Genomic DNA, 25,032 nt, shown 5'->3' with positions numbered 1-25,032 from the left:
ATTTTACTAAAGTCTATGTACATAATATCCTCTTAAATTTATTGGCAAATTTTTACGATTTTCATGTGTTTTATGCATGGCCGAAAAAAGTCGGTCTAAAGAGAATTTTCACTCAAAGTTCTTGTGTGCTTTGGTTTTTGAACCAGTCGTCTGCGTGTTTATGTTCTGGAGCAACAAGCCGTAAATACTTTGCATTTGGTACATATCGTCTTTTGACCGACGAAATGAGACGAATGTTTGTGTAAACTGTATGTACTCATATTCTTCATTTATGGCTTCATGAACGATAGCAGTTGTTGTGTTCTCTGATGTTTTGACATATCTGTCTTTACATACAAAATAAAAAAATAAATAAATTAAAATACTTTATTTTTTCTATCTTAAGGATTCATGATTCATAGAGTTTTGGCGACCCGAAGAAGTCGGTCTCGCTGTGCTTCATGATTTTCATAGAGTTTTGGCGAACTAGCGTTTTCTTAACGTACTCGCTGTTTCTTCACTGTTTTCGTACGGAATCTCTACCCTCGGTTTTTCGAGGGTAGCAATCTTATGCCATTTTACTCAGATTTTTGTTGCTGAATTCAGCAAAAATAATGTTTATGTTAGAATGTTAGATCTAACCTGTTTTTTCACCTGTTTTTTCACCCTCTTTTTTCCAGAGCGTTTTTACATGGTAAACGTTATTTACATTATGAAACACGAAGTGAAGGTTGACACTTCGTCAAAAAAATCCTGAAATATATCTTTTTACAAAAAAATACAAAAATGACACTTTTTCATTAGATAACTTGTTATTTTTTGACGAAGTGAAGGTTGACACTTCGTCAAAGAATCCTGAAATCATAGTCTTTTATACAAAAAATACAAAAAAAATGACACTACTTTATTTTCTGACTTTAACAAAGACCAAAAATAAACGCTTTACATGTATTTTTCAGCAACTTCGTCAAATAATTTTATAGCTTTATCTATCTCATCTACTTCAAACGTTTCTTTATACTTTTATGGGAGCACCATACATTTTCTCAAATTTCAAGTAGTTCTGTTTCAGCAGCTTCTCATATCATTAGCAACACAACTTTGACTATATTGACTGTACTGTCATATCTTTGAGTTATATTTATTGTTCTTCCTATCTTATATTCTTTGTATTGAAGTCCTTCGTTTCTGACGATGTAAGTAAGCCTTCACTGCAACGTTCCGTATCGAATGAACCATATGTTATGAAAGTTATATCCAAAACTGGGTCTAACCATAACAAAAACTATTGGTATAGAGCTTTTGTCGATAGATATTGCTGCAGTTCCATAGGATGATTCTACGCTGATTATCGATAAGCCAGGGATATGTTGCTTCAAATGTTTTCTGGAGTAGATAGGCAATTCGCCAAAGCAATGGTTTGTTGTTTTCCAGATGGTTGAGTATAAAATTCTGACATATATTATAATCTTATTATTTATATTATTCTATTTTAACACTTTGGTGTTTGTCTATCTTTTTAACTGTTTCAACTCATTGTTTTGACATTTCTTGTTCTTTAGACAATCAAAAAAAAAATAATAAAAATAACTAACTTATTTTTTATTTCGGGAAAACTCATGAATTTTGGTCATTTCAGCAAAAATAAAGTTTAGGTGAAGTGGTGCGATCTCACCTGTTTTTACCTCTTTTTTCACAAGCGTTTTACATGATGTGTACGGATGTTATATTTGAAATCCTAACGATTTTTGTAGCCTCTATTTCTTCTTTTAGTAATCGAATGTTTTAACAATGCCGAAAGTTTCTTTATACTTCTTTGACGTCAGACAGAGGAAATCTTCTGCTGTTGGATAGTTTTTGTTCAGAAATTCTAACATGTCAATTTTATTTTCTGCTGGTTTCTCTGCTTTTCTTTTTGGATAGTCGTTTTCTCATTCTTTCTATCTCTTTGACGGAGTAGTTATATCTCCTCATTGCTGGCTTTACATTTTGAACATTGCGGGTGTCATTTTTTGCGTTATATTGAACCTTACCTGTTTAGGCGTAATGGTTTTTCTTACTCAAAAGTTGCTGGTTTTATCGTGTTGTGTCCATACCTTACCTTCTTCTATCTTGATCTCTTATCTTGCCAGTACACCATTCAGCAACTAACGAAACAAAGGTTGTGTAGGTCTTAAATTCTTTCAGATTTGATATGATGTCACGAACATGTCTTATAATACATGTCGTCAATTCTTTGTCCTAACCTGATGGGTTGCAATGAAATCTAGAAACTCTCATAGTTTACCTTACGAATGAACTTCTTTTTATGTTCTTACTGAGTCAGTCTGCTTTGACTTTCGTATTTCATCGAATTCAGGAATAGTTGTAGTTTGTTTGTGTGTATTTTCAGGCAATTTGGGTAAATGGTCAATAATGTCCTGCATTTTCATAAGATACTGTTCATTTTTGTTCATCTTTCGACTACAGTCTTATACATGTTAAAAGTTTTGCTTTAATCTTCTGGATTTCTGTTTTCGAAAGTATATGAAGAGGGGAATGAAAGCTTTTCATCTCTACTAACATAGATGTTGGATTCCATGACTAATCGAGTTTGGATGAGCTGTAGTTGTTTGAAGTGTTGTTGTGCCGATTGTTGACATTTTTTTTTTTTTATACAAAATAAAAAAAATAAAAAAAATAAAACTAAACTTTTATTTTTTTATTTCGGGATAATTCATTGAAAATTCAAGAGGTGAAAAAAGAGGTGAAAAAACAGGTGAGATCTCACTTCTTCACCTAAACTTTATTTTTGCTGAATTCAGCACAAAATGAACGAGGTCAGGATGTATGTAAATACCTTTGAATTCATTCATTAACACCTTAGTAAGCTCATAAAATCGCTTGTTTGTTGATGGTCGACCACTTTTGGCTTCCACCGTATTCTTTTCAACCAAAACTCAAAATTTCCTGCATGAATTTTGTATAAAAACCAACCGTCTGTATTCCGACGGTTGCTATATTCTTCACAAAACATTTACGCTCATTAGCGATGAAGAAGTCTTGCAAAACATGTAACGTTCATGTTTGACCAAACTTACGAAGAAGTCTGAACAAAGCATGTACGATGAAATCATGAAAAGCAGTACGTTCATGTTTGACAAACATTTAACGAGAAAGTCTTGACCAAACTGTAGCGAAGAAGTTTCGAAAAACATTTACGAAGAAGTTTCGACAAAACATTCGAGAATTTTTTTGACAAAACATGTACGATTGAAGTCTTTTGACAAAACTTGTTGCTTTATAATAGATATACGTTTCATGTTTGACAAAGCATTTACGAATTGAAATCATGAAAAGCATGTACGTTCATGTTTGACAAAGCATGTACGATGAAATCATGACAAAAGCATGTACGTTCATGTTTTGACAAAATTTTACGAAGAGAGTCTTGACAAAACATTTACGAAGAAGTCTTGACAAAAACATTTACGATGAAGTTATGAACAAAACATTTACGAAGAAGTCTTGACAAAGACATTTACGAGAAGTCATTGAAAATTCAGAGGGTAGAAACGTGTTAGAAAATGTTATTTTCTAATATCTTCACATTCAATACTTTTTCAGCACTTTTCGTATTATATATGAAAGACAATTCGAGATAAAAGTCATAGTAACAATGGAATAATATGTTGTACACCATTTGTTGTGAACCAACTTGAAAGTCAGAGAAACTGTTACTAGGGTGGTTCGTAGAATTTAGAAGGCAAAGTCATAAAAGTCCTTACCAATACATAGAAAACTATTGTTGCTTGAAACTGAAAACTTGCATGACACATAAATTGGTTGAGGGTCAAACTGTTTCTATAAACTGTCAAATTCTTGCTGGGTGGAAGTATAAATTTAAATGGACCATCTGGTGGTAATGGTTCGTGTTCTGGTTTAGTAACCGAAGATGTGTGCCAGAACGTTTGTCTACTTTCCAAAATAAAACTCTGTATCTCTTGAGGAGGTTATTTCATCTTTTTTGAAATGAAACGGTGGAGTTCATCTTGTCATATTTCTAGTTTCAGATAGTTGTTCATTTGTAAAGAGTCGTATTTCTTGAAATTCCCAATATATTTGTTTCATTTGAGTTCTGAAAGTCATTTAGAGTTTTTCTCAAGACTTTCGTCTGAACGAACTGTAAAGATTCTCTTCGTCAAATTTTTGTCTATTAGATGACCAGAATTTATACTGCCCATGAAATATACTGCGAACATAAATGCGTTAGTTCTATTTGAAAACAAAACCTTCTAATCCTATTGCCTTTGCATCTGAAGGACTTTGGAACCAACGATTGGATAGTCAACCTGTATGCTCGGATGAAATTCTTTCATCTGAAATAGTCTACCAGCATTTGTAAAGATATAGTCTAACGGTTTTGTATCTGCTACTTTTTGTTCTTTGTTTTTCAACTGAAGATTTAATATATGTAAAATATATATTGTTTTATTTTTTGGTATGCTATTTCATATTTCTCATCTAACAAACAGTTTCCCAACGGTCTTCTCAACAAACTCAGCGTACTCAAATACAAAATAAAAATGTCACTTTTTTAAAAATAAATTTTTACTTCATGCAATGTTTATTTTTCTGTGCCGTCTTCAAGTAATGCCCCAATACTTTACGCTTGATCGAGGACATGAACTTCAGAAATAACCTTATCTAGCTAAATACAGACCCATCTTTTCACTGACCATTATCCCATTTTCCAATGAGCTTTGTTGTATCCTTCTTCGTTCGTCCATGAGCTGGGTCAAGTTCTCATAAAGTAAACCTTTCACTTTGGATTTGACTTCGGAGAAGAAATTTGTTGTTTTGTCAAAGGATCTGCTTTTGCGAACTAGGGTAAAGCCAGATGTTCGACAATAGTTTTAATGTGGTTACTAAGCCACGTGTTGACCTTGAGTGAATTACGTTTCAAAACAAAAGGAGAAACCTTTCTCCAAGCGGGACAAGTTGTCGACGCTTCTCACTAATGTTTACTCTCATCCTTGTAGGTTTCTTAATGGAACTCTCCCCATGTCGAATCATAAGCAATGGAGTGTCATTGCAGTTTGGGGTTTGAAGCTTTCCTAATATCATACAGTTGTTGTATGACTTTTCCAACTGTATAGTTTCCTTCCGGGAACTCACCATTCGTTTGGAATTCCAGTCGGAATATATTGGACAAAACCTCATGTAGCGAGCGGTTAAGGTCGACATAGTATACTCTTTTCGTCTTGAGTCGAACTTGTCGCAACCAATTGGTCCAGTTTTGTGGGAATTCAAGTGAGTCTCTTATCTTCTGAGAAACTTCTCCTGTTATCTCAAAACATCGTCGAAGCAACCTGTTTCATATAAAACCTTCTGACCTAACTCAGATGCTCTCCAATACAATTTACGTCAATTGGATGTCTCAATGGAAGTTTTGTTTATAGCATCTTGGAAGTTTCTTGCAACCTCATTGGAAGTTCTTCTGGTTCAGGTTGGTTTCCGAACAATCCAACTCCTTGTGGAATTGTGTACTTTTTTGTACTAGAACTTTGTCTGGAACAACTTTTGGTCTTGCTAAACAGTGAAAAGTTTGTTTCGTCTTTTGGTACAAAGTTTCTGTCAGCTTGTCATCTGGAATTGGTTCCAACAAACCTTTTCTCGAAAAGAATGTTTACAGCTCTGACATGTTGCATTGGCTTTCCGAACAATGGGTTTGTTAAGACTTTCGTTCAACATGAAGTGTTGTTGGACAATTACAATCTATCCAGCATATGCAATTTGAAGTCAACAACATAGTCGTCATGTGAAGAACCTTTAGCTGTAGGTATGTTGACTCGGATATTGACATTTGCCAACGGTTGCAAATTTTTGCCATTGACCTCTGAGAAGGGTACCCTTGTCTTCACACAGTGACTCAAGGTACTTCATCTTTTCTTCGTAACAAGATCAGAGTTCCTGAGACATGTAAAAGTTAATAACAAGGTTCATTGCAAATTGTTCAAAATTGAATTGTAAATTCCAATACCTTTGGTCAAGTCAATGTCAAGACTTATTTCTGAACGGGAAGTATCAGCATGTTGTCTGACTGCTTGAGGGTTAGGTTGGTACCATTCGAACTTGACACTTGCAATTCCTTCAATTGCATTTCAAAATGTCTGAAGTCGGAGTCAACCATTTGTTTCTTGTTTTGTATATATGGCAGTAAGTTTTTGCAGCTTGTTTGTTCATTGCCATTTGCAAGTAAATGTGACCACCCAAATCCGTGTATGGTCAATGCTGAGAGTTGTGTTCTCTTTCTTATTCCGTCTTGAATTGCTGCGCAAGTACACCCATGAAGCTTCTTTGTTCTTTCTTCGTCACGAGTTTACTGTAAAGGTTCGACCGGATGTAATTTGACTTCTAACTTCACGATACTTTTCATATGCATATCTTGTTTTCTTCCATGGAGCATGATTCCTCTGCACTACCTTTTTTCCTTCTCAAAGGATGCAATTGTTCGTCATGTTTCCAGTAGAATCTGGCAAAGCCGTCGTGTCCTTCAACTTGAGGTTCACTACATGCAAGCATGTACATAAGCACGTTCTTCTTCTAACCTCTCTAGTCTGTTTGGATAATTGGCACGTGCTGTTTCCAAATCCATTTCGTAGGTCAGACCAGCCAGTTGTCATAGACTTTTTATGGGTCTTTCCTTCTTTATTTAAAATTCTTCGAACTCTCCAACCATATCTTTTGCAACTCTGCTTTTATTCTAGCAGATTTTCTATCCATTCTATATGGGGGCATTTTTAAAATAAAAAAATATTTTTTTCTTTACTTAACATAACCGCTGCTGCTAAGAGTCTTTGACGCCAACCCATACCGCTAATGAAGGTTGACTTGGTTTAGTTTGGAAACTAAACTTTGGTTTTGGTTTATCTTCAGTTTTTGGTTTTTCTTCTTCTATCGGTTTTTCGTCACTTTTCGGTTCTCTGACTTTACTTCACTTGCAGGACAGTTGTGTCGTCAACATCTTCATAAATTATATATTGCCATTTGTTTTTGTTTTTCCTTTCAACTTTTTGTTGTTGTGTGTAAGTTTAGAATATTTCGACTTAAGTCAATGAGATGTTCTTTAATGAACTGTTGGTCAGTGAAGTAAACTTTTCCCATCTGTTTGCTCGAAAGCTCCTTCAGACTTCAATATTTTATTTGTGAGAGTCTGTTCTTTTTGAGATACTTGCCGTTCCATTTTTATGAAAAGGTTGTACTTTGTATAGGGTTTGTATTTCAGACCTGGCACTTTCTATTATTGAATTTTTTTCTCTTCATCTGTAAGTTCTTTGACAGGTTTTGACAATGGTTCTGAACTTTTTGTTTGTGTGTGTCAAATCTACCGTTTCAAACTTCTTCGGTTCATTTCATCTCTAGTAAAAATTTTAGTTTGGTTTGTTTTCAACTGGTTGTTGTTTGTTTTTTAAGTCGGTTCTAAAACTTCCTGAGGTATAGGAAGAACTTGACAAACACGTTGTGTAACTGCTGGAAGCCGACAAATCCATCTTGACTCTCATTTGTTCTCAATGCTGTATTGTTTCATTTCATCTCAAGTAAAACTCTTTACATTCCCCACGTTTGAGGTGTGGTTGCGGTTGGTTATTGTTTACCATGTTGTGCATGGTTATATCCTCTGTTAAAGAATCTTTCACCTTGGTCCATATAGTGTCCTGCTTGGTTATAGTAGTCATTTGCTTTTTGTTATAATAGTTTCCTGCTTGTCTTCCTACATTGTCCATCATCTTGAACTTTTCTCTTGTTTCAGGATTTGGAATAAGATTTTGTTGCATCTCGTGCTACATCCCAACCTTTCTGTACAGTTTGTATAATAGGTTGTGCTTTCTCTTTAAGTTACCTAATGTACTCAAAATCTTCCTTCCAACACCAAAATACACCTCTGGCTATTGTTCCCATGCGGGCAAAAATCTGGTTGCAACTCCTGCTAATGCGCCAAATAAACCCATTTTTATAGGATAAAAATGACGAATCCAAACAAGGACCCCTATGTTTCTAAGGCAACAAAAAAGGCACTCATGATAAAAATCTTTAGTTCAACACAAAATGCTTGGTTTATGGATATCTTGGAAAACATTCCGAGGTATAGAGAAGATGGACCGACCATACTGGCTAATATTTGTCGGTCAAAACACAAGATACTGTGAAGCCATACCATTAACAGTCCAAAGCTATTTTAGATATCTTAGCAGCTTTGACAATATTTGTTGACAAATACCATCCAACAAACTGACATCTGACTGTGAAAGTTCTTCAAATCAGATGATGTAAAAACTATCTGCGTTCAAAAAATGTAAACCAATATTTCATTGTCGACCAAAACCATTCTGCTCTTGGTGTCATTGACGGTTGTATAAAAATGTTAGAGAGCTTAAACAACCAACAAAGGGTGGTGAAGCAATGAAATGTCATGACGACATATTAAGACACTTCTCCATGGCAAAGATGAGAACAGTTTTAAATATTTACAATAACCGTAAACAAAAAGGTTTGGGAAACCACTCCCCGAAGAAATGAAAAACAACCCTGACGAGGAAAGACTATATATTTAATAATTTTAGTCAAAAGAGACAAACAAGAAAGAATGCCGGGCTTCAACTTCAGAGAAGGTGACAAAGTAAAAAATAGAAATACCTAAACGCGACCCATATGAAAATACTATTGACTATGACAACAATGGGAACCGACAGGTATTCACATTCGTGTTCGTAAAAATGGAAGAAAGTATACCAAGAGAATATTATGAAGTTTTAGGCAAACATGGCAAAATGTACACACTGCAGCAGAAGATAAAACTACTATTGTCAGACCTGTTTTCAAACTTGTCAAAGTTTCAAGGTGGTATACTTTCAAAGACAGTTTACATATAAGACAACTCCTGAGAATATGCTAAAGAAGTTGAAAATGACGACTAAGCAATTCTATACCATGCGTAAACTGTCATGTAAGGTGGCATGTTATTCTTTATCTTTGTGCCGTGTGTTTGCTTGTATTCTGACGAAATGTGTATGGTTTCCTTTCTCCCTGTTAGTGTCACTCCAGTAACAATTTATAGCAAACTAACGTCGTCTTTAACATCATTATCTTTACCTTTTGTCATTCCGACCAATCCAATATCTATGCTTTGCAACTCGCTTTGAGATGTACTTAAATCTATGTAGTGATTGTGTGCAGGTAAATTTTCACCTGAAATCGTTTTACTTCCACCTTTTCCTTTGAAGAGTTTGCACAATCAAAACCTGTCGACTATTTTGTTCCCCATGCACACACCAAACATTACTTGAGGACCTCTTGCTTCCATAGATGTATAAATAGAACTTACTGGGTTCATTAAATAAACATATGAGACATTATAGGATTGTCTCTTTTGAACTTAAATATAGTGCAAACTATTTCAGGTTTCTTCTGGTTTGTGTCAGAATAGTTTTTTTCTAATATAATCTTAATGTTTCAGGGTAGGTAAAATCTTGACTATAATATTTATTTCTGTCATCTTCATAATAGTATACTATTCTCGTTTTTTCTATTGCATTATATCTTTTATATCTATAATAATCTAAATATAATGTTAGCTTTTGTTCATCTACATGTGGTGTTCTGACGTCATCTCCATAGTCATAATAATATGGTGCTGGAGCTGGGTCAGGCAATGTCATATCTGCCATTTCATAAACTCTTAAATATTTCTTTTGTTCGTCTCCATATAAGTTTAAGTAACAGTTGTTGTCTAATGGAACTTTAACTTGTGTACCATTATTCTTTATATAGCCTACATACATTTCATTGTTATTTTTCGGAATGAGTTTATACCGTATACCATTTTTTAAGGAGTGTACAAACTCCCATCTAAAATATTTGTTTTCTTCATAGATAGAAAAGTCACCAACAATAGTTTCAATATTTTTCGTTGTTCCTATCAAACTTTGGTATATTTCGTTAACATATGTTTTATCTGCTTTATTTTCAAGGCTAACGTTTAAGTCTGTTATTTCAGAAGATGTATGTGTATGTCCAACGTCACTTTTCCTGTTTAAGGTTTCTTGTAAGTTTGTAATATTTGCAATGGTATGTGTATGTCCAACGGCACTTTTCCTGTTTAAGGTTTCTTGTAAGTTTGTAATATTTGCAATGGTATGTATATGTCCAACGGCACTTTTCCTGTTTAAGGTTTCTTGTAAGTTTGTAATATTTGCAATGGTATGTATATGTCCAACGGCACTTTTACTGTTTAAGGTTTCTTGTAAGTCTGTTATTTCAGATATAGAATGTGTATGTCCAACGGCACTTTTCCTGTTTAAGGTTTCTTGTAAGTCTGTTATTTCAGATATAGAATGTGTATGAGTCTTTTTAGAATATTCGTTTTCAGCTCTTGTCACTTCACTTGACATTTTATTGTCAACATATGTTTTGTCTGCTAGTTCAGGATGAGTATGTTCTTTTGTTGCATAAGCATTGTTAGCTCTTTCTTCTTCTTTTGCTATTGCATCGTCTACATATTCTTTGTCAGCTTTGTTGTCAACATCTGTTTTCAAAAGAAGTTCATTTATAGGTTTCTCGTTTAAAGTTCCTTTTGTTGGATTTATACAGACAGTATGGTTCTTATTGTCTTGAAACAGAAACTCATCTGTCATTGGGTTTAATGTCAGTTTTAAGTTTCCTTCTTTCAATGACTCAGATATCTTAGAGTAGTTTGAAAAGTTTGTTGTGTTCTGATTTAGAGCTTGCATAATGAGTTGTCGGTTGTGTTGTATTTCTCTCATAGACGCTGTTTCATTTGACATTTTTATTCTAGATAAAATATGCTTTCAATAGAAAAAGAAAATTCAAGAGTTGCTACAACTAAACCATTAGATGAACTTTTTACTAATGTCGGTCAAAAGTTTGAGACAGAGACCGTAAAGCATGAAGGCTATCGTTTTGACTACCCATTAAGATGGCTAAGAGACCCATCTGTCACAAAAGCTATTGGCTTTCGTAGAATGAAGTTCATTTCAGAAGCCATACATGGTTTCCCATTTACGGTCGGTTTTGAAGTTCGATACTATAACAAAGAAAAACGTATGTATGAGAAATTTGAACAGGGAAAACTTTTACAAGTTAGTTTGCTTGTAAACTTAGAAACAACTCTTCAAGCTTTTCAAGAAAAAATAAACGATATCTATATATCGAATATGCAAACCAGTATAACATTGACGAGGGAGAGTACCATCTCGATATTATTTATGACAGGAAAAATGCAACTGTTAAAATCAATAGAATAGAAGACCTTGGAGAAAACGTTTATATTTCTACAAAATATAACAACTTGGCCATGGTATAGATTTATGAGGATGTTAAATCAGCCTGCAGCATATCCAGTACACCCAGACTTTTATGAAGTCGAAAACCCTAATGGAACATATGAAAATGTTTTCGACCAAGATGCTATTATTGTTCATGCTTCATTTTCTGGCGCCCAAAACTCTTTCTTATGCTTGGCAAATGACTTTTACGAAAAACCTACAAAGTTATACGAACCACCAAGTGGAAGTATTTCAGACTTTCAAGTATGGTTTACTACAGATGGAAGAAAAAGAATAATTCCATTATACCATGCGTTTTACTTAGAACTTAGTTTCATATACAACTACTATCGAACGGTAAAAATATAACTTTTTAATACGGTTGAGGTGTTGGATTTGGTTGCCAACTAGACTGTGGTGCAGGTTCAGGCTGTTGTATAACAGGAGCTTGTTCTTCTGGTTCAGGGTCTTTAGGTATAATACAACAAACTGACCTACTCTTTTACCAATATTTTTGACTCCGTTCCAAATTCCTCTTCCTACGGTTTTTATTCCATTCCATATACCTCTTCCAACATTTCGAAAGAAGTTTCCTATCTTACTGAAGAAACCCATTTTACTATATGTAAAATCTAATGTCCGCCTAGTCTCTTACGTTTCCTGTTGAGTTCCATAGCATTCTTTAACTGGAGCTCATACATTCTGTTTCTCCTCTGGTAGAAAACATATTCTGGGTCAACTCCTGTGTTCGCGTCATCTGCATAAAGTTGTTTATATCCCACTTCAGGGTTTGTATAGAACTCTTTCCATCTCATATTTGCATACCATGGTGGCAAACCTAACGCAGCGTCATTTGACATGGCAGTTTGTATTTGTACATCTGTTGGCACTTGACCATAGTTTGCCATTGCAGTTTGTATTCTAACTTCATTTGGAATATTCTCTGGGTTTGGTTGTCCAGGTTGCTGTGCATTCGCTAAGTTCTGTGCGTCCATTTAATATTAGATAAAAATATCTCTTACGAGTACATATACTGAACATTTGCAGGCATTGGTTCATCTTCATATTCTCTGTACTTTTCTGCCACGTCAAATAAATAAATGACACAATGGAAAAAACCTAAAACAAGTAGTCCTATTTCAAACCACATTTACTTACTAATAAAATTTCTTTGTTATGACACTTTCTCCGGTTTATAGGACCTCTCTCATATTCTATCTTGTCATATCTAAACTCATAGTCATGTATGTCCTCTAACCATTTCATGACACTTTCTAAACCACTTTTATCGGATGTAAAGTAAAAGCATGGATGGTTATGTAAAACGTCTAAAGTTTCTAAAGAGTCTCTCAAAGTCCAGTCTACTTGGTATTGAAAATCCCATGTGTTATAGAACGGCGGGTCCACTATAAAGAAAACATTTTCCTTGTCTTTATATTTTTCATACAACTCTGTCCAATGACATCTCACAAACTCTATACCCTCAATATATTTTTCTATGTCCTCTTTGAAAACATTTGTATAGTTAAGATATAAAACTTTTGACATAAGTGTTTCAATGTCATGAACTCTTATAGAACCACTATATAATAGTCTAGCAGATATACTATCCCAGTCTATATATTCTGCTTTTTTCAAAACCTCTCTCACAATATTTTCTTATCTAATGGTATACGTTCCATCTTACCTATCTGAATCTTTTCTTTTAACTCACTCAATATTTTGTTAGTGTCTGGAATATGTTTGAGACGGTCCATATAGTTGTCGAAGTCATTGCATATAATCTTTGAGTCTGGGAATATTGTATGGCACAAATGGGATATATAGAAACTTCCACCGAACAAATCTACAAATGTTAGACCATTCGGTAGTTTCTTAAGTTCTCTCAATATAATATCTTTACATTTACTCTTATTTCCAAAGAACGGTAACGGTGGTTTTGTAAAATTCATTTATATATAATAATAAAAATGTTTTTTCCCTGAAAAGTGACAGAAAAGTGACAAAACATGAAAACATATATAATTTGTGAAAAGCGACACATTATATAATGTTTTCGACCCAGAAGAAGGCTTCTTCCCAGAAGCAATGGAGGAAGAAGAAGAGTCCTCCGAATTCACACCAGAAGACTAACAATTTTCCGAATAAAAACTTCATTTATACTAAACATCTTCAGGGCTAGAGGGCACGAAGTGCCTGGAGGCCCCACTACCTTTTTTTTTTTTTTTTTTTTACAGAGCTTATTTTCATTGTCAAAACTTAAAAATTTTTAGTGGACTATACCCTTAAATCTCACAAAAATTTGAATAGCAAATTAAAAAATACAGTTTTACAGTTTTCATAGCTTTCGTTCGTCATTAGGCAACATAAAAATCGCAATGTGAATAAATGGATTGGAATTAACTTGAATTCTTTATATTTTCATTAATATTTTCAAATTCAATTTCCTGATATTAAAATATTGAAAAATAAATCCTCAATTTATTCGGAACATCATTTTTCTCTATATAGTAAATTGTTTTTACAACGTTGTAATAACAAGTAGAAAGAGATTTGTTTTGATGAAAGAATTCTGATAATTCCCACATGATATGCATTAAATCATGTCTAAACTATTAATCTTTGCATATAGGGCAACTCTTTTTAAATATGTTGCTCCTGATGGACCAGGAATTCCTGTTTCAACTCCGTATGCACCAATGCCATAATACCACATAAGCGAATTAATACAACCATTGAGGTACAATTTATTAGTTAATGCGTTTAAGGCTAATCCACCCCAATAATTTTGGGTATAATAAACACTTACGTTTTCGTATCCGATAACATAATGGTCATTTTCATCTGTGTGGTTTTGTTTTTCAGTCTGGATATTAGGAGAAATACTTTGACGCCACCAATTGTAGTTGTTACCGGTTAATTCGGGATAATGAATAAGAAATTCGTATTTGCCGCTAGATTTATATATTGATTCTTTTTCGAGATCGGATAATAAACTGTATCTGTATCGACCAAAACAGTGCGTTACATTAGTTGGGCTAAAATAATAATCTTCTGTTCTCACATCGTGGTAAAAGATGAGTTGGAAGTAAGTATTTCTGAAGAATGTGAATCTGTACTTACTTCCATAATTGATTTGACTTCCAATGGTAACATCTGGGACACTCATTCTTCAAAATCTACTTTTTCATAAATTTTTTGTCAGATTTTGATTTTTTCTGAATGTCAGATTTTCATAATGAATAATGATGGAATTGAGCTTGTTAAATTATTTACGAAGATAGAAGTTGCGCTACATGCTGTAGTTGTGGCCACCACAGAACATTCATATAAAAACAAATTTAATCAATAGAAAGCATTGCCATCAAAAATTATATGGACAGGATATCAATGCTGTAGACACTTTTTTCAAGTCTATATTTTAGTGATTGATATCATTTAGAGAATAGTTCTTTTTTGATCTTACGAGATTTGGAAAAGCTTGGAAGAACTATTCTCTAAATGATTTCAATAGCAGTGTAAGTTTGCCAATTGACAGCAAAAAACGTTGAATTTTGAGCAATAAAAGATAAATTTTTACATTTATCGGATTTCTAGCTCAACAATACGAGCTATTAATTTTCCGATACCATCACTTGCATTATCAATACCTGTTTCAGGTCTTACTACGTATTTAAAATAAATAACTCTACCATCCTGAGACATAAACACAACACTGGAATATGCAAATTTTTCAAAATATTCCGCATCACATCTTTCAACTATTGAATCTCTTATAAAATTATGCTCGAAATTACTCAGTTGTTGATATGTATCTACTAGTTCAACAGGGCCGATACACCTTTAAGTGTTATCTGAGTAATATTCTACTAAATCATCTTGATCCGTATTTAAACCGAGAGCATATGTTCCATTATTCATTGTCAGATTTTACACTTTTTTCCGATTTTTTTTACATTATTTTTTTTTAAATACATTTATCTCAATATGTGAATATTTGTTTAATCTATAATTCTATATATATTAAAATCTTTTTATTAATAAGATATCATTAGTAAAAATAATTATAGTAAAAATTGATGCAGAGTTATTCAACATATATTTTTAGTATATAGACTTTCCAATAGTTTGCCAAGTTGTGATTGAGATTGTAGATTAAGTATATATTGGTAGTTTGTGATTGTACCAAGTGTGAAAATGAAGAATTATTAAACTATTATATATATTTAATTGAATTTGGAATATATGATTTATCTTTATATGATGTGAATATAGATAGGAGCAATAGTAATAGAAGAATATGAAATGGAATTTGTAGAATTATAGGGTTTTTAAAGGTAGTAATATGTATATTTGATAGGAATATAATGTTGTAAGAGGAATACATCATAGATGTACAATTAATCAAAATGGATTGATCAATCCATATGCTAAAATCCAGGCCATGGTATAATTGCCTGGATTCGAATTTGAAGAGGGCAGGGTCACTCTAATAAATAAGGCATCAATAGACAAGCAGTGAGCAGTAAATATGGTCACTGCGAGACAAATCTTTTGACTGTCGGCAAGACAAGGGTAGTGACGCCATGTCTTAGCTTGCTTTGGCTAGCAGTGGCCGTTTTGATCACTCAGAGCGATTTCTTTCCAAACAATCATCTGATTGTTCACTAGGTGGGAGGATATGCCACATATGGTAATTCGCCATTTGACGAATTCGTTTTTGAATCTTGATCTTTCTCTTCTTTATTCTGTCTTTAATTCTGAAAAATACTCTTCAAGCCTTCCAACTTCGAAAGGAATGCTTCCTTTCTTGGCGTGAAGAGCAGAGTTATATTTAGAAATCATTCCGCTGTATTTAATCTTTGTTCCTATGACAAAAACAAACAATCCTTCTTTCTCTGGTTCTTTGATCAATTTCTTTGCGTCTTCGGATAATTCTTCGAACTTGAGACTACAATTACCGATTTCAAGCAATTAAGTCGAAAACAACATCAATTCCATCATCGCAAGGAATTGCGTGAAAGCTAAAATCTCATGAGAGAATTGTTTCCCTATAAGTTAGAGAATATAGCAAGCTTACAATAATATTCACAAACTCATCGAGAACTCAAATCAAGGGTATCGTGTTCTACACACATACTTTGTTACCTATCAGAGAAAACCTAATTCTCATTGGAGAAAGTATCACAGAAATCAATTTTCAATCACCTCAGATACAAGTTCCATCCCCCTACCACAGGCATCATCTAACAAATTTATTACTATTAATACTCATTAACTAATCATTATTGATAAACCAATGAAATTCGAAATAAATAGAAGGAAAAATTTCTCTAGATAATACACTGACAATGCAAGAGTCGTTCTTATCCATATCACTAAGAATCAGTTCATTTCATAAAGATTGTTCTTCAATTCTAAGAATTGCATTTTTAAAATATATATTATAATTATGACAATCGTGTAATTGCTATAATTCGTATTTATACCATGTTAACACTTGTTGATGGGAATTAGATGCTCTTACACTGATATTGAATCAAATCAATACCTATCTGATAAAGTTTTATTCGGAAAATATGATTTAAGTGTAAATGTTTGCTATATTTTGATTTGGTATTCACGTTATGGAAAACAATATATCACAATATATCAGTAAAACTACAAAGACATTATTCCTGATGCTATTGTTATTAACAGAGAACAATGGAGTTTGTGCCAAAATATTAGGTGGAACCAATTTCGATTTCCTAAACAAACTGCTACATTATTTATTCATTATTTTTAATATGTTTTACAATTTTATCATATAATTATGCGATTATGTGGACATGTTAAATGATCAAATGGTCATTTGTTTTGCACACAATCATTATGATCACCCAATATAACGAATATCCCAAAATTTATATTACTTTGTTTCCATTTTTTCAATTCAATCAAGAACACTAATATAAACTTATTTTAGGCTTAATTTAAACCACATATATAGAAATACATGAATGTACAGTCTTTTAATTAATATATTATGTAAGGAGAAATTGTTTTTCGGATATTTAGATATCGTTATTGAATTTGTTAGTAAACAAATAAAGAAACAAAATAATACAGTATAATAATAAGATAGAGCACTTAAATTTGAAAACAACTCGAATTATTAAAAAATATTTTTGATTTTAATTTTTACATAAGAATAAAAACATATACAAACAAAGTAGGATTTAAGAATATATTTCTAGATAATTTACACGTTATACATTTGATCATGTCAAGATTATTAATTTTTGCATAAAGCACAACAAAATTTGAATAATTTGCTAGAGGTCCAGGTATACCTTTTTCAGCTCCATAAGCACCAATCGCGAAATTCCAATGATTTGTGTTAATTTGACCATCGATATATGCTTTTATGGTATAACTGCATAAACTCAATCCACCCCAGTCATGTGTATCGTAATTAATACTAATATTTTCATATCCAAAGACATAATGATCGCTAGTACTATTCATGGTTAAATTTTCAGTTTGAATAGTTGGTGATAGGCTCTGACGCCACCAATTGTAGTTGGGACCATCTAATTCTGGATATTGAATGATAAATTCGTACTTATCATTTGCTTTGTAGATGGGCTCGGTTTCAAGATCTGATAATATGCTATACATGTATCGTCCAATGTAGTGGCGGACGTTACTCGGCGTAAAGTATTTTTCTTCTGTTCGGACGTCATGATAAAAGATAAGTTGGAAGATACTTTCATTGAAGAGTGTGAAACGATACTTGTTCCCATAGTTAATCTGTTTGCCAAGTGTAACATCAGGAATAGTCATTGTGTTTTTATCATATTTTCATCAAAATTTTGACAAATTTCAATTTTTTGAGGTATTTTTCAAACATACTCTCAAATTAACTTCTCGATACACCAACGATTTTATATCAAATTCTACAAAATTCTTGAAAATATACGGATTATTTCAATTCGAATATTGTTGAATTATAAAATGATATTGATAATCCATGCATTCTAAAATGAGTGCCAATTGATGGAACATAATGAGCTTCCATTGAATGAAATGTTCAATTTTGCAAAATGATTTTTTTCTATTTCTGTTTTCATTGATATAGGAGCGAATCAATATTTTAAGATATGTTATTTTCGAATAATTAAATCAATTGTTTAATATTTATTAGGGTTTTTTGATCTTCTTTTTCATTATTACACAATTACTATATGATTTTCCAATTTGAATTCTCGATCTAATTTATCCTACTATTTAATTTATCATAGGATTATCCGATTATTTTTTTTTGAATAAATTGACTGTTTCTTGAAGAATTATTCTTTGTATTTGGGTGTTACTTCTCCAAATGGAATGAATCAAGAATTTAGTTATTTTTTTTATAAAGACTTTTCTCACAATGGATTAATCAGAATTTTTTCAAGGGATATTGAAAATTTAATTTCTTCTGAAAATTTGAGATCATCAGTTAGGAAATGAAATGAAAGATAGTTTTGGAATGGTTCGAATCAAATAAGTTAATACCAATGAAGACATCGATTCCATCTTTCCATAGTCTTTTTTGACTTTTTGACCGAAATTGAAAAGGTCCTATCAATTCAGATAAAATAATTTTATCATTTCATTATTATGAAATTTCAGCAGATCAGGCATGCTTGCGTCATAATTACATTTGCAGGAAAGAGAATCCTTGTTGATCCATGGCTAGAACCAAAGGATACTTTCCCTGGATTGCCATTTGCTGCAGATCCAAATCAAAGATCTCCAATTCATGAATTACCAATGCCAGTTGAAGAGATTGTCAAAGTCGATGCATTGATTGTTACTCATATGCACTTCGATCACTTCACAGAATATTCTGCAAACTTGATTCCAAAATCAATCCCAGTCTTTTCACAAGACGAAGAAGAAGCAGAACAAATAAGAAAATGGGGCTTCAATGATGTCCGCTTATTTACAGAAAATGGAACTAAATACGAAGACATCACCATCACAAGAACAGACTGCGACCACGGTCCAGATGAATTCTTCAATGCAATTCAATTGAAGAAGAAAGCTTCTGGTTTTGTTTTGAAATCTCCAAAGGAAGAGAAGACATTTTACAGTTCAGGTGACACACTTTATGTCGATTGCGTCAAAGATGCTCTTAAGAAGTTCAACCCAGATGTTGTCGTTGTCAACGCTTGCCACGGAAAGACACCATATGGATACATTCTTATGGGCCTTGAAGAAGTCGAGCAGCTTCACAACGACATTCCACACGCAAAGATTATTGCTTCTCACTTGGATGAAATTACACATTCAACAGTCTTCCGCAGCGACACAAGAAAATTTGTCGCAGAACACCATCTCGAAGATGTTATCTCCATTCCAAATGATGGCGAAACACTTGAATATTAAATTAAAAAAAATTAAGTATATTAAAAGTAATTTATCATAATTGATTAGACAAGTTTGATCAATATAACTTTTCATTCAGATCCGAAATTATCAAAAATAAAATAAAATTTTATATCAAAATGAAGATTTATAATAATATGGTCATGAAAAAGATATTTGAATTCATGAACAAACAACGGTAAACTCGGTATGACATACATTTGAGCATATCTAAACTATTAATTTTTACATAAAGAGCAACTTGATTGTAATAAATACGTTCATTTAACAATGGACCAGGAATTCCTTTTTCCAAAGTTCCGTAACATCCAATAGCATAGAACCATTGATAAAAATTTATTGCGCCATTAATATAGGATTTGTTATTGTTATTGGTTAGACATAACCCACCCCATCTTGCTGAAGTGTAATGAACACTAACATTTTCGTATCCAAGGACGTAATGATCAGGCGATTCAGATTTGGAAATATCTTCTGTTTGTATAGTAGGTGAAAGAGTCTGACGCCACCAATTGTAGTTTTCACCTGGTAACTCTGGATAATGAATTAAAAACTCGTATCTTCCATTAATTTTGTAGAATTCTTCTTTTTCAAGATCGGATAATAAGCTATACATGTATTTTCCAATGTTATGACGAACATTTTCTGGTGTAAAGTAATTTTCGCCTGTTTTGACATCTTGATAAAAGATAAGTTGAAATAATGTATTGCTGAATAGAGTGAAGCGATACTTATTTCCATAGCTAATCTGATTTCCTATTGTTACTTTTGGAACGCTCACTCTTCTTCATGAGAAGACGAATTAGAAATTTTTGTCAGATTTTTGATTTTCATCTTCAAAATCGATCAAATCTTATTAAAAATACTCTCCTTTGATACATATTAGCACATCTCTATATGGACTTGGTTATTTTATAACTGAAACACTCCATTTATTCGATAAACGGAGTTTGGTATTTGATACGTTGATTTTTTGAAAGTTTTTTTACCAGAAATCTCTCACCTATCACACACTAAGCTGGATAATATGAAATTGTTCAGTTTTTAATAATTTTGACTAATTCATAAGTCATTTTTTTCCCTTATTCAAAATCATTTTTCTTTTCATTTTTCAATGAAAAAGGTCCAATTTACACCTGACAAGATCTTCAAGTGCTCAGCTTTAATCAAAGATATGAACGAAGAGTTCGAAATCATCTATAATGGTTCGAAAGTGTTTAAAATGAAAAAAATTGGAGCAGCCATGCTTTCAAATGTAATTTATAATAAAATTTCGAATGATTCAACATTTTCATCATACAAACTACAGTTTACAGGGGATGATGAGCTCATTAAAAACTTTTTCACACAAATTTCTTCTTCAAATGTCGACATTTCCTTAGATCATGCCGATCAATACTTACAGATAGCCAAAGAACTAGAGATGCCAGAGGTTATTGAAGTGATTAAACTGAATTCAGCCTTGGTTCCGATTGAAAAAATCGGAATTCCTCTTATTTTCACTGATTACAACAACTTATTGCAGTCAATAGCTAAAAGTATCAATCAAGTACCAGAGAATTGGCTCATGTCCATTTCAGATGCTTTAATTATAGACATTTATAATCAAAAGCCAAAATTTGAAGACTGGAATATCTATGTTCGCACAGTTATTGGCCACCGCCTCTCTGTTCATTACTTAAACGAAGTTTCAGTTTCGAAATTAGATTTAGAAACTCTAGGAATGTTAAATATCTACTACATCGAGATGAACTCACAGGAAAGAATCGCAGAAGTTGCATTCCAACTCGTCAAAATCGTACAAACCCTTCAAACAGAGAAATCCGAGTTGAATGATTTAATCGAAAAAGGAGTTCCATTTGATGACGAAATAGACTGCACATTTATTAAGACAAGGAGGAGACACCAGCAAGGCACATTCTGGAAATGCCTGGATTGCTGCCACGGTAGCCGGATCATTTGTAACGCTTGTAAAAACAAATGCCACGCAGGACATAGAATTGATCCAAATCCTATTCAAACCAATAGTGGATTTTGTGACTGCGGAGCTGGAGATCTCCCTTGCAAGTGCCAATGCATGGGAAGAAAGAATATTATCAAAGTAAATGATTAAATATATTATTATTTTTTTTTAATTCTATTGTAGCTTGAAGTTTTTGTTCAAGAATTTTTCAAAATTTAATAAAATTATAAGTTTTTATGTTGATTTTGCTCTACATCTATTGAAATGCCATAAATAGCAACCAAGGTTGTCGTAATAAACTTATTTTGACTTGATAAAAAAATCATGATTTGCTGGCAGGGATGAAAGTTCGTATCATTAAGTAAACTATTCAATTTTGAGAAGAGACCGTTTATTTTCATAACTTTACGACCTGATGCCTCTTAATCCTTACACTACTTTTTACCTGATTTGCTTACAAACAGGGATGAATTAATGGAAAATACTGTTCTTTATATTACTTTCCATTAAAATGTTTGATGGAAAAGGACATGACGATCAATTCCTTTCCATTTAAAATATACACTCAGTTTAATAGAGTATGGAATTGCCTTTGCCATTGGCTATGTTTGAACATTTCCAAAAAAAATTAGATTAAATATTATAAGAATCTAAGCTCATAGAATGCAGGAAACAGTTAGTTAAATAAGCTATAGTTTATAAAACTATGATAACACATAAAAATTCAGGGAAATTTAAGAAAAAATTTCGACAAAATCTACATGAAATACACCTGATCATGTCTAAGCTAGTAATTTTCACATAAAGAGCAACTTGTTTTAAATAAGTTGGAGTAGGTCCCGGAATTCCTTTTTCAATACCATAATTACCGATCGAATAAAACCAAAATCCAGGGCTGACGTCCCCATTGATATACGATTCATTTTCTCTTTTGGATAAACTTAATCCACCCCAGTTGTTCGTAGTAAATTTGACACTTATGTTTTCATAGCCAAGAACTAGTGGAGTACCAGTTTCATTTTGTAAATTATCTTCTGTTTGAATTGTTGGTGATAGGCTTTGACGCCACCAATTGAACTCATCAAGACCTAATTCTGGATAATGAAGTATAAATTCGTATTTGTTGTCTGTTTTATACAATGATTCTGCTTCAAGATCGGATAATAAGCTGTATGTGTATTGTCCGAAATAGCGTTTTACATTTACTTTGTTAAAATAATAATTTCCAGATCTGACATCGTGATAAAAGATGAGCTGGAAGTATGAATCATTGAAGAAAGTAAACCTATACTTATTCCCGTAGTTGATTTGTTTCCCAATAGTAACATTTGGGATACTCATATTAGAAAGAACATTTTTTGATATAAAAAATGGCAGATTTTGATTTTTTGTGAACTTCATTGATTGATTTTATTTAGTGAACTATGAATTCTGATGCTTTTAACACTGCATCACATGGTGATCATTACGTGTTTGGATATACTTGGTCGATTATTGAAACTCGTCCAAATTAATGAAACAATCATTAGCATTTATACATATAACTATAGAACATCTCGGTTTAATTATTGGATGTGATACATAGTACCAATATTTATTAACAGAAACTCTGAATTTCGCCTTCATAATTCAATGAATTTCCCTTTTGGTTTGAAGATTAGGAGTTAAAAACTAGATATGAATACTAAAAGCTACACTTTATTATACTATAATAACAAACAAAAATTCAGGAAAATTTAGGAACAAATTCCGATAAACTTGACACGATATGCATATAATCATATCCAAGCTAGGAATTTTCGCATAAAGAGCAACCTGTTTTAAATATGCTCCGTATGCTGGAATATTCTTTTCAGTTCCATAGGAACCAATTGCATAATACCAATTTGTACGACTAACATCTCCATTGATGAATGCAGTAATATTACTATTTGTTAAACATAATCCGCCCCAGTTACGAGTAGTCATATGAACACTTACATTTTCGTAACCAAGAACATGAAGTCCATCCGTGTCGTTTTGTAAATTGTTTTCCATCTGAATTGTTGGTGAGAGGCTTTGGCGCCACCAATTGTAATTGTTGTCATTCATTTCGGGATAATGAAGTAGAAATTCGTATTTGCCGTTGGTTTTGTAGTAAGATTCTTTTTCAAGATCTGATAATATACTGTACATGTATCGACCAAAGCAACGAGTAACATTACTTTTGCTGAAATAATAATCTTCTGTTCTCACATCATGATAAAAGATAAGTTGGAAGTATGAATCATTGAAGAAAGTGAATCTATACTTATTTCCATAGTTAATCTGCTTCCCGATTGTAACATCGGGGATACTCACCTTTCTTCAAAGTTTTCATAAAAACAATTTTTTTTTCTCAAATATTTTTTCTGAACTTCATTGAATATTTTTTATCCGAAATTTGGGGAGCATTATATTTGAACAATAAGGAAAGAAAGAATATCATTACAAATGTCTACCAGAATTGATATTATATATTCATATAGAGGACTCAAAAAGAGTGTATTTTCCGATAATCCTTTAAAATCTTCAGTAAAAATTGCTTATTTATGAATAAACACTTCAGAAAAGCATCCTAAAGTTATAAAAATAAGTTACATTTTACATTAATATAAAAACAAACAAAAATGCGTGGGGATTTAAAAATAAATTTCGATAAACTTTACATGATACACACATTATCATATCTAAGCTAGCAATCTTAACATATAGAGCAACCAATTTCAAATAATTCTTGTTTCCAAAAGGGCCAGGAATCCCTTTTTCATAACCATAACAGCCAATAGCATAATGCCAAAATGAAGTGATAATATTACCATTGACATAAGTGGTTTGATTACTGCCACTGAGACTTAATCCGCCCCAGTTACTACTTGTATAATGAATACTTAAATTTTCATAGCCAAGAACTTGAGGGCGACCAGTTTCGTTTTCTATATTATCTTCTGTCTGGATAGTTGGTGAGAGGCTTTGACGCCAGCAATTGTAATTGCTGCCGTTCAATTCGGGATATTGAAGAATAAATTCATACTTGTCGTTGGTCTTATACAATGATTCTGCTTCAAGATTGGATAATAAACTATACATGTATCGTCCAAAGTACTGGCGTACATTACTTGGAGTAAAATATTTTTCTTCGGTTCTGACGTCATGAAAAAAGATGAGTTGGAAGATGCTTTCATTGAATAGAGTGAATCTATACTTATTCCCATAATTGATTTGCTTCCCAATTGTAACATCTGGGATACTCACTTTTAGAGAAAAGTTTTACATAAAATTTTTGTTAATTTTTGATTTTTTCAGAACTTTGATTGATTATCTTAATGA

General features: G+C 32.6%; 9 protein-coding genes and 2 pseudogenes across 11 annotated transcripts, besides 3 other annotated features; 3 read left to right on the top strand and 8 right to left on the bottom strand.

The window, feature by feature from the left end:
• Positions 1-13,536: part of a mobile genetic element that runs on past the window's edge.
• On the top strand, positions 10,836-11,672 carry TVAGG3_0365760 (annotated as a pseudogene). The gene has a single exon. A coding segment is annotated over exon 1 (837 nt).
• Positions 11,936-12,298, bottom strand: TVAGG3_0365750 (uncharacterized protein; the record flags this gene model as incomplete). The annotated part of the gene is made up of 1 exon (XM_051231573.1): positions 11,936-12,298. The coding sequence occupies one exon, from the start codon at positions 12,296-12,298 to the stop codon at positions 11,936-11,938; it is 363 nt and encodes a 120-aa protein (XP_051101303.1).
• On the bottom strand, positions 12,682-13,255 carry TVAGG3_0365740 (annotated as a pseudogene). Its single transcript has one exon. A coding segment is annotated over exon 1 (574 nt).
• A 30-nt stretch (positions 13,537-13,566) lies between the features above and the next one.
• Positions 13,567-13,588: a mobile genetic element.
• A 311-nt stretch (positions 13,589-13,899) lies between these two features.
• TVAGG3_0365710 (glycine-rich protein family) lies at positions 13,900-14,472 on the bottom strand (the record flags this gene model as incomplete). Its single annotated transcript, XM_001311753.2, has 1 exon — positions 13,900-14,472. The coding sequence occupies one exon, from the start codon at positions 14,470-14,472 to the stop codon at positions 13,900-13,902; it is 573 nt and encodes a 190-aa protein (XP_001311754.1).
• A 266-nt stretch (positions 14,473-14,738) lies between these two features.
• Positions 14,739-14,807: a mobile genetic element.
• Positions 14,808-16,046: 1,239 nt separating this feature from the next.
• TVAGG3_0365690 (tRNA (cytosine-5-)-methyltransferase protein) lies at positions 16,047-16,277 on the bottom strand (the record flags this gene model as incomplete). Its single annotated transcript, XM_051231572.1, has 1 exon — positions 16,047-16,277. One exon carries the CDS (start codon positions 16,275-16,277, stop codon positions 16,047-16,049), a length of 231 nt encoding a protein of 76 aa, XP_051101302.1.
• Positions 16,278-17,486: 1,209 nt separating this feature from the next.
• TVAGG3_0365680 (uncharacterized protein) lies at positions 17,487-18,151 on the bottom strand (the record flags this gene model as incomplete). Its single annotated transcript, XM_001311754.1, has 1 exon — positions 17,487-18,131. One exon carries the CDS (start codon positions 18,129-18,131, stop codon positions 17,487-17,489), a length of 645 nt encoding a protein of 214 aa, XP_001311755.1.
• A 799-nt stretch (positions 18,152-18,950) lies between these two features.
• TVAGG3_0365670 (beta-lactamase superfamily domain-containing protein) lies at positions 18,951-19,721 on the top strand (the record flags this gene model as incomplete). The annotated part of the gene is made up of 1 exon (XM_001311755.1): positions 18,951-19,721. The coding sequence occupies one exon, from the start codon at positions 18,951-18,953 to the stop codon at positions 19,719-19,721; it is 771 nt and encodes a 256-aa protein (XP_001311756.1).
• A 45-nt stretch (positions 19,722-19,766) lies between these two features.
• TVAGG3_0365660 (fibrinogen-related domains (FReDs) family) lies at positions 19,767-20,535 on the bottom strand (the record flags this gene model as incomplete). The annotated part of the gene is made up of 1 exon (XM_001311756.1): positions 19,849-20,337. The coding sequence occupies one exon, from the start codon at positions 20,335-20,337 to the stop codon at positions 19,849-19,851; it is 489 nt and encodes a 162-aa protein (XP_001311757.1).
• A 283-nt stretch (positions 20,536-20,818) lies between these two features.
• TVAGG3_0365650 (perineurial glial growth protein family) lies at positions 20,819-21,834 on the top strand (the record flags this gene model as incomplete). The annotated part of the gene is made up of 1 exon (XM_001311757.1): positions 20,836-21,834. One exon carries the CDS (start codon positions 20,836-20,838, stop codon positions 21,832-21,834), a length of 999 nt encoding a protein of 332 aa, XP_001311758.1.
• Positions 21,835-22,380: 546 nt separating this feature from the next.
• On the bottom strand, positions 22,381-23,025 carry TVAGG3_0365640 (leucine-rich repeat extensin-like protein family; the record flags this gene model as incomplete). Its single annotated transcript, XM_001311758.1, has 1 exon — positions 22,381-23,025. The coding sequence occupies one exon, from the start codon at positions 23,023-23,025 to the stop codon at positions 22,381-22,383; it is 645 nt and encodes a 214-aa protein (XP_001311759.1).
• Positions 23,026-23,385: 360 nt separating this feature from the next.
• Positions 23,386-23,775, bottom strand: TVAGG3_0365630 (uncharacterized protein; the record flags this gene model as incomplete). Its single annotated transcript, XM_001311759.1, has 1 exon — positions 23,386-23,775. The coding sequence occupies one exon, from the start codon at positions 23,773-23,775 to the stop codon at positions 23,386-23,388; it is 390 nt and encodes a 129-aa protein (XP_001311760.1).
• Between the last annotated feature and the right edge of the window lie 1,257 nt (positions 23,776-25,032).

The sequence above is a fragment of the Trichomonas vaginalis genome, chromosome V, assembly GCF_026262505.1.
Source record: "Trichomonas vaginalis G3 chromosome V, whole genome shotgun sequence".
Taxonomy (NCBI): domain Eukaryota; phylum Parabasalia; order Trichomonadida; family Trichomonadidae; genus Trichomonas; species Trichomonas vaginalis.
Note: the sequence above shows the minus strand (reverse complement) of the source record. Positions and strands in the feature narration are given on the sequence as shown.